Below are 20,081 nucleotides of genomic sequence, written 5' to 3'. Positions count from 1 at the left end.
CTCCATCTTCCTAGAGTGAGGTCCCCTGCCCCCCTGCAAGGGAAATGCAGACAAGAATATACAAAACAATCTTAGAGAGGCTTAAGTGTTATGGGAACACAATGAGCCTAGAAGGAAAGATTGTCCTGTGTAGTAATGAAAAGCTTCCTTCTGCGACAGAAGTAAGGACACAGATCTAAGGGGAAAGGGACACCAAAGCACTCGTTCACCTTAAGGAAAATGTTTGAAGCATCTGAGGAACAGTAAAACGGAGAAGGGGTTGGAGTGAAGTCAGGGAGCTACAGAGTAGATTTGTGAAGGCCGAATGGAGCCAGCATGTGCTTGGCCTTGTAGTTCGTCATCGCAATCGTTCGTTCAGCTCATTCATTTAACATATTTATTTAGTATCTACTTTGGTGTTCACTATCTAAAGTATGGGGACAGACAACAAGCAGACAAGAAAGAAAATAAAGAAATATAAACGTCAGGTGCCTATTATGAATATTAATGTTTTCCCAATGGGACTTATGGCCGAGGTAGCCCTAATCTGCGGAGTAGTTCTTCTCTCCAGTTAGCATGAGAATCCAGGTAGTCGGGGGAACACGAATGCTTCTTCTTCCTCGAAGGGCCTCCTTTCCCTTCAAAATGGCTGACAAAGGCGAAGCTGGGTGAAGGCAGGAAGCAGTAACGGGGTCCCCAGCTGGTGACCTGCAAGGCCACAGCAGCGCCCTGGCCAGCCGTGCAGCGGAGGGGTGGTGGAAAAGCGGATGCAGGGTTGCTGTGTGACTACAGCGGGAGCTCTTCCCTCTCTGGGTCGGGCATCCAGACCTGCCAGTGTGTGCTTGCGTGTGCGTGTGTGCATCCGCTCGGGCGTGGGGGACAGCACGGGGGGGGTCTCAGGTGGAGTCCCCGTGGGATCGGATCATTCTCGTGGGTGACCCTCCAGACATAGGGGGCCCAGGGGCGGTGCCCGAGGAGGCGGGGCTAGGAGGCTCGGGAGGGTTTTCAAATCTCCCTCGCCCGTCCCCTTGGCCCGGCCGGCCGGTGAGTGGCTGCGGTGGGGGCGCCCCCGGGCGGGGGCGGGGCGAGGGCCGGGCTGGGGCTACAAGGGCAGCGGCGCCGCCCCCTCCCCACCCACTCCCGTGCTCGCCTGGCCCACAGCGTCCTCGCCGCCTCCCCCTCGCCTCGCAGCTGCAGCCCGCGTGGACGCTCCCGCCTCAACGTCCCGAACCAACCCGGGCGGCCCACTGGCGCGCGGGCGAGCGCACGGCCGCTCCCGGCCGGCAGCGCGGGGGTTAAGCGGCCCAAGTAAACGTAGCGCGGCGATCGGCGCCGGAGATTCGCGAACCGGGCACCCCGCGCCGTCCGCTGGCCACGACCCGCGGCGCGACCACGGCGCCGCGCCACAGCAAGCCTCGCGGCAGGTGAGCGCCCCGCGCTCCAGGGGGCCGGAAGCTGGAGTCTGGGGTTGGGTGGGTGCCGGGGCGACAGGTCCCCTAGAGGTGCCTGCAGGTTTGCGGGGAACCGGAGGGAATGGGGCGCGTGGTGCTTAGCGGGACTGGGACACGGGTACCAGGCATGGGGGCAGAGGAAGCGACGCCTCCGCTGCACCCGATTCTTTAAGGAGTTGAGGGAAGGAGATGTGTCGCTTCTCTGGAATCTCGAGTTGAGGGCACTTGGGAGCGGAATGGGGCTCGACGGGTGGCTGTCCCCGAGACCCTGTGTCCTTACCTGGCCCCGGCTCACCCGGAGCCTCCTCAGGGAGGGATGGTCCGGATGTAGAGGAAGAAGCTATCTCGTCAAGGTAGCGGTGTATGTGGATCCCGTCTGACTTGGAACTTGGCGTGATGGACACCCCCAGGTTGGGATGGTGCTCTGGGTACCGGCCAGTGGGGATGCGAGATGGGCGTTGTCCCCGGGGTCCTCCGGAGCGGAGCCACCTGAGTTGAGGTGCAGCCGGCGGCTGGGAGGGGCCGCCTGAGCACACCTGGCCAGGGAGGAGCTGGGGGCGGTGCCTCACCACGCCGGCTGCCCTAGGGGCTCACTTTCCATTCTTAACTTTCTTCCGGGGTGAGGTGGCCCCACTTCCCAATCCCTACACCGAGACCTTAATTAAACAAATCAAAACCAAAATAAAACAAAAGAAACCTGCCTTCACTTACCAGCGTGCAAGCGTCTGTGCTTACTTCGGGGATTGCTTAAGGACGCCTGTGGAGTTCTTCCAGGCTAGAAGGTTCAATCGGGAAAACGGAGACCTGCGGTCACAAGGATGGACTACCCAGAGGCGCAGCATGTCTTGCTCTATCCACCTGTGGCTGCAGTCCTGTGGTCTCCACATACCTCTGCCTCTAGCCTGCAACCCCCTTTATGTCCTTGAGGCTTGCAGCACGGAGTCCGTGATTCCCGCTTTGCAGTCTGAGGCATATGAATGAAAAGGAATTAAGGGCCCTGTAGAGTGAGTGCTTCCTGACTTGTGAATGTTGTGGGTTTTGGACTGGCGACACTGACCCTCCTGTGTCCCTTAGGCCTGTTAAGGCTTGTGTGCTGGTCCTTGGAAACCTCAGGTAGAAACTTAGCCTTTCCAGATTTGGGAATTTTATCCGCCCCTTCTCCCCCCCCCAAAAAAAAGGTGCTTTGAGACCTAATCTAGAACCTTTATTTCAGGCAAGCCATCTACTACTGGGTTGCATCTCCCACCTTCAAGGTAAAAATTTGTAGGGTTGGTAGTGCAGCAAGCATTTGTGTTTGTGCAGTTGGCCTCACTACTTTCCAGCACGGGCTGACCTTCTCAGGCAAGTGTGGCTTGGGTTTGTGTTTAGATGGTATTATTGAGTTCTAGCCCAGTGTCTTAGTTGTTACATCCGTGCAATCGGATCAGGGATGAAGCCGGGTTCAGCTCTAAAATCCTCCCATCTTTAAGGTGGTGGGGAGGAACACTTAGTGGCACCTAGAGTAGGCCCCAGCACGTGACTGTCGAGGTAGCCTGTTCTGAGAGCAGAATGGAGAGTCACCTTTGCCAGCCCCCTCCTTTTCCTGCCTTCCTGAGGTACTGTTTCATTCTTGGTTATGGGAGCGTCTCTAAACCATCATTGTCTGTGACTGGGGAGTTGGCAGGAAGGGCTGTCTTTGTTTCCTTTAAAAAAATTATTATACTTTATTTTATATGTGTGTACACGAATGTGGCTCCATTGTGAAGGTCAGGAAAACTTTGAGTAGTACACTCCACCATGTGGATCTGGAGAGTGAGCCTTGGCTGCAAGTACCTTTACCTGCAGAGCCTTCTCCATCACCAGCCCTCTTTGTTCCCTTTGAAAAAGGGCTGTGTTTTTATGGCTGGGGCTACTTTTTGCTCCTTCCCCCTCCAAGCGTAAGGCTAACTGAAGGTGTAATTGTAAAGCTAAGCAAAATCCTTCACCTTTCCTGTCGGGGTGGAGAGAGCCAAGACAAAGGGGCTGCTGAGGCCAGCCACATCCTCTTTAAAGCCATAGGCAAAACCCTTACCCCTACAAAGGTTGGGGGAGGGGAGAAGAGGATCTGGGAGCTGCAGGGGGCTGAGGGAGGAGGAAGGGAGGTGGGGCTGGGGAGGCTGCTTCTCGGCCTGCCCTTCCTCCAGCCATGTGGTGCCTGTGACCCGGAGACGCCTGTCACCCCTCATTATTGCAGCCCGAGGCACCCGATTTCAGTGGACATTTGGACAAACACTCCATCCAGGGCAATGTCCCCTGGCATTTCTTTGTCCCAGACCAACTTCATGTCAATTCCGGGTAAGCATTTCTGAGATAGCCCTTGCTAAATCTAAAGTTTCCCCGGGTCCTTTACTGTGGTACAAGGGGCATTCTCAGACCTGGTGGATTTTTTTTTCTTTTTTCCTTAAGAAATAATAGAGAGCCTTTTTTGTTACATAATCTGTTTCAAACACAGCATTGCTTCCTTTGCCCCCAAGTGCTGGCATGTGTCACCAGGCCTGGCCTCAGGTGTATACTTACCAGGATGGGCTTGCCTGACTTCTTTTCCTCTCCTCCCTAACCTCCATCCATTGCCTTCCTCAATACTTGTAATTCAGAGTAGGTCTGTTTGTCACGTCCTTTGCAAGTGGGACTTTGTGAATCCCATGGGGTGCTCCTTTATAGATGATGGGGCTGTGAGAGATCTAGTCACTTCCCTGGTAGTGACTACCTCTTAGTAGGGGACATTTCTACTTTAGCACCTGTCACCATCTCTGGACCACTGCCCTGCGGAAGGATAGCAGCACAGCACAGGTGTTTGGAAGTCTGCCTCTGGCTGGGGACACGCATTCTTGTTGCTGTTTTGAGTTAGTTTTCTGAAGCACCCTTCCAGCTGAGAAGTGGATATGGTTGCACCTTTATTCATATTTTTAGGTTAGTGGACTAATTGCTCATTCTCGATAAGTTGAGGAAAGCCCTAAGTTTAATTAGAATCCATTGTCTGTAGGGTGGTAGTCTGATGCAAGAGGATCCGGGCCCAGGGCTGACATTCTACAAAGAAGGCCATGCCCCAAGCTCTCTTGCTCTGGCTATAGCGTATTTATTTATTTATTTGGTTTTTAAGGACAGGGTTTCTCTGTAGCTTTGGAACCTGTCCTAGAACTAGCTCTTGTAGACCAGGCTGGCCTCGAACTCACAGGGATCCACCTGCCTCTGCCTCCCAAGTGCTGGGATTAAAGGTATGCGCCACCACCATCCGGCTCTGTCTATAGAGTTTGCTTTGTGGGAGCTGGAGATGCTGAAGTTCCCTTGAGTGAATAGAAGGAAAGACTCTGAGGAGTCAAATGTAGAGGATGTAGTTCCCAGCCAGCATGGGGGCCCTGGATTTAATGCGTTGCGCTGTGTATACACACAGAACAACATGTTTTAGCTTATTTTTATTTATCTTTTTGAGACTGGCTTTCTCTGTGTTGTGTAGCCCCGGCTGTCCTGGAATTTACAGACCACGCTGGTCTGGGACTCACATCTACCTGCCCCTGCCTGGGATTAAAGGTGATATACCACCACCCAGCTCAGCTCAACATTTGATGTTGAAACTTTTGTCTCAGTTTGAGTGGGATCAGTTGTTTATGGGACTTATTGGTTAATGGGACCTAGGAGCTCTGCTGTAGGGTACACGAGGCCCTGGTCAGGTTTGGCAACACCCCTCAAAGAGGACCTAACTGGTGGCTCAACAAATGAACCTACTTTGGGCTTTTGGGCAGTGGGTTCTTCCAGAGCTTTGCTTGAGATTTGGGAGTAGAGTTTCTAAAATGGTGTTTTTTCTCTCTCCTGGACTTGGTTTGTTTAGTATCTTGTGTCTTTTGTTGTTTTTTGTTTTTGCTTTTTTGAAACAGGGTTTCTCTGTGTAACAATTCTGTCTGTCCTGAAAATCGCTCTGTAGACCAGGCTGGCCTGGAACTCACCGAGGTCCGCCTGCCTCTGCCTCCTGAGCTCTGCGATTAAAGGCATGCACCACCACCGCCTGGCTACTCTCTATTATTCATGACAAATATTCCCTGATCTCTTCTGGTCAAAAGTTCTTTGGGATAAGTCCATCAGCCTTAGCCAGTTGGAATAGAATCATCTAACTTGCCTGATACTGGTCCCTCAGCAGCTTCCCACACTGACATTGGTGACACGGGGCAGCACGGAAGAAAGCAGTGTCCTAGCTGTAACTAAAAGTCAATTAGGAAAAGCCTGTTGGCCCCGCTTTTCTCCTGCCTTGGTTGGGTATAGTAGGAAGGCTCATCTATTTCTTTTCCTCCTCCTTCTCTTTTTGGCTTTTTGAGACAGGGTTTCTCTGTGTAGCTTTGTAGACTGTCCTGGAACTCATGCTGTAGACCAGGCTAGCCTCTAACTAGTTTACCTGCCTCTGCCTCCCAAGTGCTGGGATTAAAGGCATATGTCCCCACCGCCTGGCAGGCTCATCTATTTCTTTGGTTGTGTGCAGAATTGGTCACAGAATTATTTCCCTCACAGTGTGTTAATGGATAGAATCTGGTGCCTCTAAACTCAGCATTCCAGGAGGCTAAGACAAGATTGACAAGAGTTCTAGGGTAGCCTGTGCTACAGAGTGAGTTCCAGGTCAACCAGGGTTACATTCAACGGCACCACCAACAGAGATGGTGTCATTAGCCTGGAGTGGGTTCTGCATTGGAATTCCATTGGAAATGACTTTCTAGTGCCCCTGCCTCAACTTGACTTTATCCGATAAGGCGCTGACAGGATGTGTTGGATCAAGACACTCCAGTGCAGGTTGGTACCAGTAATACCTTTCCTGCTGACCTGCTTCAGGACTCTGAGGTGGACAAATCTGAACCTCACCCAGGTAATGGGGCAGTTCTCAAAAGGTGGCTTATGCTGCAGGAGAGGGCTCAGTGGCTAAGGACACTTGGCTCTCACAGAGCCCCTACATTCCCCACAGGATGACTCCCAACCATATAGAACTCCAGTTCCAGAGGACCCGACCCCTGCTTCTGGCACTTGGCATTCACATTTAATGTTATCGAGACAGAGTCTCAAGTATTCGGCTTTGAACCTCTGGTCCTCTTGCCTCCATGTGCTGGAATTACAGGCTTATGCCTTTTATACTTTCCTTAAAAATATTTATTTTTTTTTTATGTATAGAAGTGTTCTACCTACATGTACACCTTTATGCAGAAGAGAGGACTTGAGATGCCATGAGAGATGGTTGAGAGCCACCATGGGGGTTACTGGGAATTGAACTCTGGACCTCTGGAACAGCTGTCATTGCTCTTAACTGCTGAGCCATCTCTCCAGTCTCACCATTTATGCTTCTTTACTGTTTCTTGTTTTTATGTTTTAGAGACAAGGTCCCACATCATCCAGACCGACGTCATTCTTTTTGTAGGTGAGGATTGCTTTGAGCTTCTGATTCTCATGCAGTGAGAATTCTGAAGTGTTTCCCAAGTTGATTTTAGGTGTGTTCCACTGGTGCCTAGAATTGAGCTCAGGGCTTCCTTCACGCCTGCTAGGCAAGAACTGAACTACACCCTCAGCCCTGGAAAATGGCCAGAGGAGTATGGCTAATGCCTATAAGAATAGCATGGTTGTGATGCACAGATTTTTCTACTTGAATACAGCCCCTTCTGGTAGGAGCTGCCCTCTGCTGCCCCTAAATACACGTTCCTAAACACTGAGCCCTCTCTCCAGCCAACCCATTTTTAAAATTCTGTTTTGTGTGTGTGAGTGTCCTACCGTATGCATATATGTATGTGTACCACATGTGTGTAGTGCACATGGGAGCCAGAAGAGGGCAGTAGACCTCCTGGAACTGGACTTAGGCATTTGTGAGCCACCAACTGGATGCTGGGATACAAATTATTTTGGAGACAGGCTCTGACTACTGCTCAGGTGGCCTTGGACCCCTAATCCTCTCGTCCCAAGTGCTGATATTTTAGTCATGCACTACCGTGCCTGGCTTCAGGGACATCTGATATCAAAGGCAGGGCGTGTGACAGGATGAGAAAGCCCTAGTCTGGGCTAGATTTTCATTTTCTTTTTCTTTCTTTCTTTTTCCCTCTAAGATAGGGTTTCTCTGTAGCTTTGGAGTCTATTCTAGAACTAACTAGCTCTTTTAGACCAGGCTGGCCTTGAACTCACTGAGATCCACCTGGGATTAAAGGTGTGTGCCACCACTGCCTGGATTAGATTTTTTTTTTAATCATATACTCAAACTACACATCCATCAGTGGTCACTTCTATCACAAACGACACGCTGGTATGTGAGGTGAACACAACCTGATGTGATTCTTGGAACTTGGCAGAATTTCATCCTAAGACAAGCTCTGGTGCTTCTGCACCAGCAGGGTAGCATGACTGTTGGGTATAGGGTGCCCCTTTCTGCATGATGGTACACACCTTTAATTCTAGCACTCCAACACAGGCTGGGAGGTGGGTCTGAGTTCAAGGCCAGCCTGATCTGCATAGGGAGTACCAGGTTTCATAACCTAAATGAAAACAAAACAAACCCTCAAGGAAAACAGTGTTTAAGTACACACATGCTCATGTACCTGTGCTCTAGCACACTTGGTTGGGACAGCTCGAGTTTGCTCTGCTCACCGTTCTGGGGATTGGACTCCCACTTTCAGGCTTGGTGGCTTTCTTGCATGATGACCCAGCTCTCTGGCCCTCTGCAATTATTATTATTATTATTATTATTATTATTATTATTATTATTTGGTCAAGATTTACTTTTTATGGATGTGGGTGTTTCGTCTGCATGTGTCTGCACCACATACTTGCATTATCCTCAGAGGCCAGAAGAGGGCGTCCAGTGGAAGAGCAACAAATGCTAACTTAGTCTCTAGTCTCTGAGCCTCTCTAGCCACCTGCAAACTTTTATTATACCTTTGCTGTGTTTCCAGGTCTGGTAAGAACTATAGTGGACTAAGTCTCTGGCTCTTGCAGCTGTGTGAGTCTGACTAGACTGCTTCCTCTGAGCTACAGTATATCTTCCTGTAAAAAGTAGCATATCTGCTGTTTCTCTGGGGGTGACACTCAGGAAGGCTGTGGATTGCCAGTGCCCCTACAGAGAACTACTTAAGCCGGGCAGGTGAGACTCTTCCACCCTCTGCCCCTTTCCTTTGTTTCCTCCTGGGGCTGTAGGTGAGACAGACTTCCACTTTGCCTTGACACCCCTGATATCCTCCTTCCTGTCAGGGACACTGAATGCCATTAACCTTACAAGATGCTATGGGGTAGCTGCTTTGCTGACCTGTAGGATGACATCAAATCATAGCTTCATTCTTGTGGTTGGTAGGAGTTCTTGGGCCTTCTCTTGAGTCTAATTGGGGGTGTCATTTTCCCCTCTTGTCTGCCACATTGCATTTGATCTCCTGACCTGGTTCCTGCACTGCTGCCCACCCTTGAGTCACATGCTGGACTCCGTCTCTGGAATACAGTAAGATTACCTTTGCTCCCAAGGTTAGGCAGTCACTCTTGGGAAGGTAAACACAAGGCTAGATCATGCTTCATGCCATAGAGTGCCCCCAAATCCTTGGGTGACTGATGCGTCCTTAGTAGCACTTAAGGGGTCTGTCTGCTTGTCTCCAGAAATATCAGTAAGGCATGTATGTGCCCTAGACTTCCTGGACACTCGAATTGGCAGGGTCACTTCTGACATCCTAATTCCTCCTGTATGGTTGGCAGTGGGAGATGTATGTGCTATGTTCAGGCTACATACAGCAAAGACCTGAGAACACTACCTGTTTTCAGTTTGACAAGACAGTGTGTTGACCTGTTAGGACCTCCCCTGGGAAGAAAGCCAGTATATCTACCCTACTGGAAAATCAGTAGATAAAAGTGATTGGCTTGTGATAGGGGCCATCTTACTCAGGAAATGCTAGCTTTGAGCTGCCAGAAGCCAAAATGAGGTACCTGGGAAGAGATCTGTTACTTGGCATTATATATCAATCCCTGAGGGTGAACTGACTTTGGTGCCAGGCTCTATGAATGCTAGGCAAGTAAATTCTCTTTACCTTAGTTATATATTCAGTCTGATAGCGCCCTCCCTATTTGTTTTGTAGACAGGGTGTAATTTGTAGGCCTGAATGTGAGCACGGTATGGTCTTTGAGGAGAGGCAGTCAGACCCATGTAACTGGAGTTGTAGCAGTTGTAAGCCACCTTGCAGGGCAACCCGAGCGCTCTGCCAAAGAGGTGCTTTTTTTTAGCAGGAGTCATTGCCTGTCCCAATGTGTAGGGGGACAGTTCCCCTGAACAGTTCATCCTGTACAGGGATCCTTGCCAGACCCTGGCTGTGGGACCAGGCCGGAGTTCTGTGGGATACTGGTGTGCTTGGGAAGGGATGCCACCCACCTATCAGACATTGGCCTTCTAGGCACTGCTAATGCCCTGGGGGAAGGTCTGAGGTAGTTAATCATTGTCAGCTCTGGGCAGCAGGTCTGCCTGGATATGTGTAGGAAGAGGGCACCACTCCTGTCTGGCTTCTGGTGACCCAGTTAGGGCCTGTCTGAGGGACTGAAGTCCAAGGCTGTGTGAGAAAACCCACCACCGACCCGCAGGAGGCCATGCATGTCCTTGCTTTAGGGCTCTAACTCCACACCAGCTCATATGGTCATATGGTTACTGTATGGCTCCCCCTCACAGTGTGCCTTGAGGGTGTGAACCCTCAAGTGTCCCGCTAGGGTTCAGCCTCCCACTCACGGCAGGCCACTCAGATTGCTTAGTGACACTGATGGTCTGAGGGGAAATGCTTATTCTGAACACATTCCAGCAGCCTTCCTGAAAGTCTGCCTTTCTGGCCTCAGGAACTGACCACAGTCAGCCATTTTATTCTACCAAGCCATGGTGCTTGCTGATGGGACTGGATCAGACACTTCCCTAGCCTGGGGATCAGAAGACAATCCTTGAGTTGAGAAAAAAAGTCCAAGTGCTGTGGAGCAAGTTGGGTGGAAGAGGCTCATTTTCTGTTCGTAAGGAACAGAATCTTTTTGTAAGAACAGTGAATCTTTAATGTGCAGATTAATCAGCCAAGGATCTTGATAAAGTTTAAAACCCTGGTGGAGCAGGTTAGTTAGGTTTAGCCTGAGACAGATTGTAGCTAAAGCCTGCATTATCAAGTCCAAGATTGGCTCTGGCTCTGGCTCTGGCTCTGGCTCTGGCCTGCAGTTGTAATGAGGTCCACATACCCCGTTTGGGGAGAGCTCATGCTTGGGCAAGTATAAAGGAGGCAGTGTGGGCTCCCTTGAATGAATTGCAAATATACCCCTGGGCAATTTGGGGCCTGTTCATCCTGAGCTACACAGTGCCCCCTGGTGGGTAAGAAGCATGTCATGTACTCTGGCAGCAGCACTAGGTGCTGCTTCTGCTTCTAGAAGGTTCGTCTGGTCGATAGCTTTTCATGGTGATGTTGAGCAAGGAACAGACCAGAAAACCAGATTGGCAACTAACTGCTCAACAGGCAGAGTTCCTGCACATAAGGGTATGTGGTAGTGATCCTTGGGCTGTACAGCGTGAACACGGGATGAAATTCCAGGCATGATGCAACCTGGTGCCTGTGGATAACTGTAAAATCAGTTCAAAGGTAGAAACTTATAACAGTATGCATGCCTTTAATTCTGATCTAGCATAGCACTCAGGAGAAAGGCAGTCAGGACTACAAAGAAACCCTATATCAAAGAAACAAAAGACACAACAAACTAAAAAAACCAAACATTTGCGTGCGTGCGTGTGTGTGTGTGTGTGTGTGTGTGTGTGTGTGTGTGTGTGTGTAGACTTGATATATCCAGTTCTCATGCCTGAGATTTGTAGTTAATATATTTCAGTGTCAAAGGGGTGGGCGCACACCATTTGAAGGCGCAAGCCAGGGCACAGTCACGCCTCCAATCTCAATACTTCTGAGGCTGACTGCTATGGGTTCAAAGCCAGCCTGTACTGTCTAAGGATTCTTGGATACAGTAGAATCTGTCTCTGACAGAAAGAAAAAGTAAACTTAATGTTCGTTTCCTCGGGGGATAAAAAGCATGTTTTGTCTATTTGATTCACATAATTTTACTATTTAAAAAGATTTATTTATTTTGATTGGTGGGTGTTTTGCCTGCATAGATGTCTGTGCACAATGCCTCCCCTGGAACTGCAGTTACAGAGGATTGCGTGCCACCATGTGGGTGCTGGGTCCTAGTCCTCTGCAAGGAGTGGCAAGCCAGTGCTCTTAACCACTCAGCTATCTCTCTATCTCTTTTAATTATTTATCAGGGTCCCATGATGTAGCCCTGGCTGTTCTGGAACTTGCTATGTAGACTAGGCTGGTCTCAGATTCATAGGAATCTGCCTGCTTTTGCATTCTCATTTCTGGGATTTTAATTTTAAGTATGTTTCACTATGTGGTCTGTTTTTGTTTGTTTGTTTGTTTGTGTTTGTTTGTCTTTTTTTCCCCCCAAGGCAGAGTTTTTGGGGTAATTATCCTAGAACATGGTAGATCAGGCTGGCTTTGAACTCAGAGACTGCCCTGTCTCCCGACTGCTAGGGTTAAAAGTTTGTGCCACCAAGCCTGGCTCATGCGCCGCCACTACACAGCTTCAGCTTGAACACTTGAGACGGTTTCTCTGTGTAGCTTTGGAGCCCTTCTGCAACTCTGTAGACCAGGCTGGCCTCTGACTCAGATCTAAGGCGTACCCCACTGTCACCTGGCTTTGACTTTTGAGGCTATGTTCCTTAGCTTACCAGATTCTTGGATTACAAATGTGAGCAACTATGGATAGCTTTAATTTTCTCATAGTAGTAAAAATTCTCTAAGAGTTTGGCTATGCAAATATTTCATTAACCTAGTTATTCCTTTTTTTTTTTTTCATTTAATTTTTGGTTTCTCAGTGTAACACCTGCCTGTCCTGGAAGTTACTCTTTAGACCAGGCTGGCCTTGAACTCATCCTGCTTTTACCTCCCTAGTGCTGGGATTACAGGCATGGGACACCACTATCTGGCCACAATTTTTTTTTTTATCTACTTGTGTGTACACTTGAGCTTCTATGTATGAGAGGAAATGCAGTGAGCTTGTATGTATCAGAGGAAATGCAGGAGTTTCTCCATCATGTGGGTTTGGGCATTGAAATTAGTTTCCAAGTCTTCATGGCAAGCACCTGTACTGACTGAGAACTTGCACCTGATTTTTCGATTTTATTGTTTCTTTTTTTTGTTTTTTGTTTTTTTGAGACAGGGTTTCTTAGTGTAGCCTTAGCTGTCCTGGAACTCACTGGAACTCACTCTGCAGACAAGGATGACCTTGAACTCACAGAGATCCTCCTGCCTCTGCCTCCTGCGTGTGCCACCACTGCCTGGTCCTTATTGTTTCATTTTTAGAGTCGGGGCCATCATAATTTTTTTGCAGTGCTGGACTTCTAACTCTGGTCCTGAAATGGCCAGGCAAGCATCGCACATTCTCAGCATCCTTTGTCTTTTGAGGCAGCTTTTCTTGTTGACCTCAGATTCTTTTCAGGGGCACCACTTCTGTAGTACAGAATGGCGCACAGTTGTCTGTTAGAAAGATAGAAAGGTGTGTTTCTGTTTTGTTTTGTTTTCTTTTCTTTTTTTTGGTGGGGGTTTGAGACAGGATCTTACGATGTAGCCCTGTGTGTCCTGGAGATCCATCTGCCTCTACCTCTCCTGAGTGTTGTTGATTCATGGCGTGTACAGGTTACCCGGACAGGTACAGATTCTTAAATGTACATATGCCTAATTGGTGCTCATAGTGTTGTGTGAGTCAGGGCAAGGGTCACACAGTCTTAGCTAGATTACTAGAGAGACAGCAATAGGAAGACCAAGTCCTGTGTGTGGGGCAAGGCCATAGCTGGTCAGAACTGTCAATCCTGGTGACCGCCACAGCCTTTTACCACTGCTTTTTCTACATCCCTCCCTTCAGAACTTGGGACTCACCCCTCCCAATGAGGGAGGGAATGAGTGACAGGCCAACTGACCAATGGGGCCCAGAGGGTGGGCTGGGGTGGGTCTTGTGCTGCTGAGAATCCTATGTGAGAGGCGGGGCAAGGGGAAGGAGACCTGGAGACAGCAAACAAAGGGGTCATGATGGAAAAGAGTGAACTGGCTTCTCAAGGCTCTGCAGAGGCTGGGCAGGGAAAAGAGAGCTAGGCTGGCTCTAGGGGCCCAGGTAAGCATGCCCTAAGTGGCATTGTCTGAAGTACTGGCCAATTGTAGTGCAGTCCTTGTCTCAGACTCCAGCCTTAGCACCAGCCTCCTCGTCTGTCTTGGGACTTTGAGCCCACCTAGCCAGCCACATTGAACCAGGTCCTGGGCCTCCAAATTTGATGAGCCTCCAAATTGGGAGGAGTCTGGGAATATGGACAGGATATTAGTCTCGGAATATGTCGTGGGGTCTCTTAGGCTGAGAATAGAGAACCTGGATATAAAACTTGGAATATGCAGCCCCTTCATGCCCCCATTCCTCCTACTTACCCTGATCTTTTCTCCCAGGAAACAATGAAGGGAGACAGCAGACATCTGAATGAAGAAGAGGGCGCCAGTGGGGGTGAGGAATGTGTCATTGTCAATGGGAACTGTAGTGACCATTCCTCAGACACTAAGGATGCTCCCTCACCCCCAGTCTTGGAGGCAGTCTGCGCAGAGGCAGATAGCACACCAGAGAGCAGAGGTGAGTGTCGGAGCTCTGACACTGCAGGCTCTGTAATTGGTCTCAGCAGAGGCTGGCTCATTGGTTATCTTCTGTTGATATGGGCTTCATCATGATCAGGAGATATTGCCGCCTTGCCTCTTCCTCTTAGAAGCTCCCAGGCTACCTGAAAGTCCTCCCCTACTGGTTTGGAGTCCCCTGTATTGTCCCTTCTTGTCCTTGATATCTACAGTGTCCTTTAGTACATTCTGAACCGGGTAAACGTGGCCTATTTCCCTGTTCATCCCAAGAGCTGTTTCCCATGGGAACGCTGGAAATGTAAAGGAATGGGCTCCCCTTCTTCCTTAGATATTAATGCTTAGCTTGTGGAGGAAGGCAGAAGCCAGGCCCTCTATCTTTTTTCCCAGTGAGCTCATGGAACTGATGAGGGACACTGGCTTCCTAAAATGACTGGTTTGGGGTTGGCCCAAGATGGCCCTCTCCAGGCTGGTGACCACTGTCCTACTTCCCAAATGTGGACTCCCAACTCTTCCTTTCAGGCCGCAGATCAAGTTCAAGGCTGTCAAAGAGGGAGGTCTCCGGCCTGCTGAGTTACACTCAGGTATCACCTCTTCTCAGCATGTGGTTTTGCACCTTTCAGTTTAGATTGCATGAGAAACCAGACAAATGAAATTCTTTACTGCACCGGAAATTCTTTCATTCCTTCCTGTATATCTGAAATTATGTCTCCCTATCTGTCATCAGTATGCTAATAGAACAAAACTCAGTTGTTTTTGGGACGGGTTCACCTAGGCCATGGTTTGTTTGGTGTTTGCTTGTTTGAGACAGTTTCTGGTGTCTTACATGTCACTGGAAGCCAGGGTGGCCTTCACAGATCCCTTGTCTCCTGTCCTCTCACTTGTGTTGTGACTAAGTTGAATGAGTGCCTGGCAGGCAGCATTTTCTTAACTTGCTGGTGATCTGAGATTTCTCTTTTCAACCCAGTTTGAATTTGTGAAGGAACATGTGATTAGCAGGTGTGAAATTTTTAGTAGAGAAAAGCCAGGTGATTGTAGGATGTAGTTTGGGTACTCCTAGGGTAATGTCTATGTAATGATGCTTCTGTACCATTGCTTCCCTTACATCATCCTTTTTCCTTTACCATAGGACCTGACAGGAAATGGAGATGATGAGGCAGAGGATGGGGACGGCGATGATGTCCTACTGATGCCAAAGCTCACACGCGAGACCAAGGAGACCAAGTCATTCTCTGAAAGCCCGGCTGTAAGTCCCACCATTCCTGGGCCTGCATAGAAAATAAGGCTTAGACAATTATTTAAACAAATTTTTGGACACATTTGATTTTATGTGTGCTGATGTTTGTAGGCGAGTTACAACACATGAGAATAGGTTATACTTCCAGCTGGAGATTCCAGGGACCAAACTCAAGGATCAGCAGGCTTTGGCAAGTCCCCTAATCCACTGAACCCCTTAGTTAAGTTTTGATGTCCCCCAGCCACAGCAGGATAATTCAGATCATAACCTGAACCTCAAAGTAAAAACAGGATTTGCCAGAGTGGAGAGTAGATGAGCTGTGTCCGTTTGACACACTGAGCATGGCACCAAAGGCTTGATGAACTAAACCACTTAACTTTTGGTTATCGTCAATTTTCTGACTTATATCTCATTGAGGAGGCCTTTATAATTAATCATTTGCTTTCCCCACTAGAACTCCAGGGTACTGAATTAATGTCACCAATGTGGCCACAGGCTGTATGATCAGGTCTAAGTGCAGATCCCTGCTGATGCCAGGAGATGAGACTTAGCTTGGGTGTGTGGAACTCCTGCAGCACTGGTGCCTGGGAGCTGGAGGCATGACCAGTCTTCAGGGCATGGTTGACCTGCCTCTCTTGTGATGCATTGCAGACATGCACCTCACACCTGGTTACAGCTCAGCTTAAAGCCAGAGCTTATACGAAATAAGCGTTCTAGCAGTATAGCTGTATTCCACCCTTGATCAGAGAGGAATAATACCATCTCAAACAAAACAAAACAAAACAAAACAAAAGAAACATACACCAGTCAGAACAAAAAACAGGCAAAGAGTTGCTGCTACTGTAATATCACCGTCTATGAGTTTGTACTCCCCTCATTGTACACATAGAAGATTTCCAGTTACTTTAACTCTGTTTTTGAACTTGGCTTTCCTACATCAGTCTTTTTTTTCTCATGCGCATTGGTGTTTTGCCTGTGTATGTGTCTGAGGGTGTCGGTTCCCAGGAACCAGAGTTATAGACAGTTGTAAGCTGCCACGTGGGTAGTGGGGATTGAACTAGGTCCTCTGAAGAGCAGTCGGAACTCTTAGCCATTGAGCCATCTCTCCTGTCCCTATGACATGCTCTTAAATGGTGGGATTACAGGCAGATGATGCCACACTAACCATCAACTGTTGTATAGAATTTGAATAAATGGTGGTCACAGGCAGGTTCACACCACTCTGAGCAAACTGAGCTTTTCTGATGTGTGCCCCATCCCCAATGCTTTCCTAAATAAGCCAGCATTTTCAGACTTTGAGCCTTTTGGAATAATGCTTGGCTTAAGGTGAGTTGTGACCCCTTTTGGAGGTCGAATGACTCTTTCACAGGGGTCGCATATTAGATATCTTGCATACCAGATATTTATGTTACTATTCATAACACCTTCAAAATTACAGTTATGAAGTAGCAACAGAATATTTTTATGACTGGGGGTCACAACATGAACTGTATTAAAGGGTCACAACCATTAGGAAAGTTGAGAATCACTGGTTTAAGGCAAACAACTGCTTAGTCTCCATGTGCTGCTGCCAGGTAGTCAAATCTGTGCTGTGACATGGGACTCATGTTTATACCCAATTGTCTTCTTCACTTCAGGTTGACTTGAGGCTTCCTTAAAGAGCCTTTGGGAGCCTTCATTAGTTCCCCTGCATCTAGTCACCTAAGGTCCAGTGTTTATCATTTCTTACTTTCAGATGCGAACCCGAAATAACAACAGTACCTCCAGCCTAGGGAGGCAAAGAACCTCCCTCAGAATCACCCGAGGCCGCCAGGGCCGACACCATGTGCAGGAATACCCCGTGGAGTTCCCAGCTACCAGGGTTGGTCCTGTGGGTTTGGAAAATTTGCTTCACTCACTGCACAGCATTGACTGTTGTGTGGCTATAACCTATGCTTTCTTCACACGCTCCTGCCTTGTAGGCTCTGGCTTCTTTCTTTCCTTACTCATCATACTTGGAATTACTTTGAGGGGGCAAGAGGTCTCTGACCCACCTTGGAGCTGAGCTGAAAGCCACTGGCGTCTACCTTGCATGTCTCTCATGTCTTTTCCTGCTGTCTTGAGGCAACCCCAGCAGGTTCAGAATATTCCACATGTGTTTCCAGATGCACAGGAGCCAGTTATGCAGAGACTCCATCTTCTCTGAGCTCAGCTTCAGATCCTCTCTGGTCCTTCCCTGTCATCACATTCATACTGTTTTTTCTGTCTCCTACCTGGGGTCGAGTGGCTGCCTGTCCCTGTAACCTTGTCTTCTGGGGAGCTGGTTTGTTCTTTCACTCTCGATTCTCAGGGAACCTGTTGGATACTGTTTGTGTATCCTCTTCTGCTTTGCTTCACTGGGTCTCCATCTCGTGCTTCTACTATAGTCTCGGAGGCGTCGGGCATCGTCAGCAAGCACGCCATGGTCGTCTCCTGCCAGCCCTTCCCTCGTAGAAGAAGGGACACCTCAGAACAGCAGTACCCCATCAATTGACTTGAGCCAGGACATCTATCAGGAGGACATAGACACTACACAGCTGGAGGCAGAAGGCAAAGATGGAGACAGCACTGAGTACCAGGTACCACTGAGAAGGGAGCCCAGGTTTGCACGAGATCCAAAGTACAGGGGAAAGAAAACTGTAAGAATTAGTGACTCAGTGCCCCCACCCCTCGGCTTTGGTTTTTCAAGGTGGTTCCTCTGTAACAGCCCTGGCCGACTTGGAACTTATCTTTGTTCCAGGCTGCCCTCAAACTCACGGAGATCCTCCTGGTCTGCCTCCCAGGTGCTGGGATTTTATTTATGTTTAAAAGATTGTGTAAGATTGTGTTATAACATGAGGCAGAGGCAAGTCTGATCTACATAGAAGTTTCATGCCAGGGCTATATAGTGAGCCACTGTCTCAAAAAAAGATTTTGTGTAACCAAGCATAACCTCCAAATCTTTGTTTTACCGAATGCTGGGAATATAAGCATATGCTACAGGAATTTCTGTTAATTTTGCTAGAGTTATAATCCAAAGACTTTCCAAACACAGTATGGCCTTTTCTTTCATATCTCCAGCCCCGCTATGGGCTTTTTTATGTTTTCATAACTTATTTTTCAGCTCAGTGACCTGGCTCAGTGGCATAAAAGAATGGTATAAGAAAGACACTTGGTACCAAGTGTCACCTGAGTTCAATCCCTGAGACAAACATGTGTATTGCATGCATACAGTCAGATATGGATACAACTATACCAACTAAAAGTTAAAAAAAATCCATAAAAACATTTATTTTTCCTGGGCCCCTTTTTGTACACCACTGAGCTATTTCTCAATCTCAGTACATCACATTTTATGGCCAGCCTTTTTTTTTCTTTTTTGTCCTTGGTCAGGGTTCACCTGCCTTGGTGACTACAATTCTTCCTGTTGGTTCTTCTTCCAGGATGATAAGGAGTTTGGAATAGGCGATCTTGTGTGGGGAAAAATCAAAGGATTCTCCTGGTGGCCTGCCATGGTGGTGTCCTGGAAAGCCACCTCCAAGCGCCAGGCCATGCCCGGCATGCGATGGGTACAGTGGTTTGGTGACGGCAAGTTTTCAGAGGTGAGTCCTGTGGTGAGGTGGACTCTTCCTACCAGAGGCCTTGCTTCTCTTGGGGTGGCTTTGAGGTCAACATTCTGCATCTAGATGCAGTAAGTTTATCACTGGGACTGGAGTTAAGCAAAACACTTCTTGTGTTACTTGTCTGGATCAGACATAAGCTACTATATTCTTATGCTTAGTGACAGGGTCTCATTGTAACTCTCTGGTCTATGACTCACTATATATAACAGGCGGCTTTGAACTCAGTTATTCCTGACTCTGCCTCCTGAGATCTGGGACTCAAGGTGGGTGCAGCCTGTCTACCTGGAAAGTAAGGAAGCAGGGTGCCCGCAATTGCATGGCACTCTAGTATCAGGTCCAGTGCCATGCTTTGCCTTCTGTGGGTACCCCCCCCCCACAAAACAGGTATTGTGAAACACACCTTAAACAGATACAGAAGCTGCATAAAGAAACCCTTTCTCATTAAAAACAAAACTGTATTAGCTAGATAGGTTCTCCCATCCCATCAGCCCTTATTTGAATCTTACCCGTTAAACACATAAGATCTACTTTAAAATAGTTCATCAAGGGTGACAGTTGCGCATGCCTCTAATACCAGCTTTTGGGAGACAGAGGCAGGCAGATTTCTATGAGTTCGAGGCCAGTCTAGTCGACAGAGGGAGTTCCAGGACAACCAGGGCCACACACAGAAACCCTGTCTTGAAAAACAAAAGAAAACAAAAATAGCAAATATATGAAATCAGCCCTGCTACGGTAGTGTACACCTTTAATCCCAGCACTCAGGAGGCAGAGGCAGGTTGAACTCTGAGTTCGATGACAGCCTGGTCTACAGAGCTAGTTCCAGGATAGCCAGGGATGTTACACAGAGAAACCATGTCTCAAAAAAAAAAACAAAAAACCAATTTTTTTTATCAGTATAGGTTTATTTCTGTACATCATGGGAGACCAGAGGAAGGGCTTCAGATCCATAGATCCTGTGGTTCTTGTGTCTGGGATTAATGACAGTCATGAGCTACCATCTGGGTGCTGGGAATCTAACAAAGTCCTCTAGAGGAGGAACCACTGTGCTCTTATAACCCCTTAACCAGCCCTAGTAGTGTTAGGCTGATTCCCAGCCACAGACAAGATGAAATTCCTG

General features: G+C 48.4%; 1 protein-coding gene across 6 annotated transcripts in view; it reads left to right on the top strand.

Annotated features, from left to right (window-relative positions):
• The first annotated feature begins 1,110 nt into the window (after nt 1-1,110).
• LOC125407790 (DNA (cytosine-5)-methyltransferase 3B) overlaps nt 1,111-20,081 on the top strand; it is a 36,480-nt gene continuing 17,509 nt past the window's right edge. Inside the window, exons 1-7 of one of the 6 annotated variants that reach the window (XM_087911094.1) lie at nt 1,111-1,403; nt 13,934-14,111; nt 14,630-14,691; nt 15,237-15,353; nt 17,080-17,205; nt 17,750-17,941; nt 18,785-18,943. In XM_087911094.1, the coding sequence (XP_087767220.1) occupies nt 13,940-14,111; nt 14,630-14,691; nt 15,237-15,353; nt 17,080-17,205; nt 17,750-17,941; nt 18,785-18,943 (828 nt within the window). In that variant the 5' untranslated portion in view covers nt 1,111-1,403; nt 13,934-13,939. The remainder of the gene's footprint in view (nt 1,404-13,933; nt 14,112-14,629; nt 14,692-15,236; nt 15,354-17,079; nt 17,206-17,749; nt 17,942-18,784; nt 18,944-20,081) is intronic. The other 5 variants (XM_087911095.1, XM_087911096.1, XM_087911093.1 and 2 more) reach the window with 5 other exon arrangements.

Source organism: Myodes glareolus, chromosome 10 (genome assembly GCF_982192425.1).
Source record: "Myodes glareolus chromosome 10, mMyoGla1.1, whole genome shotgun sequence".
Taxonomy (NCBI): Eukaryota; Metazoa; Chordata; class Mammalia; order Rodentia; family Cricetidae; genus Myodes; species Myodes glareolus.
This window is presented reverse-complemented; position numbering and strand designations above follow the sequence as displayed.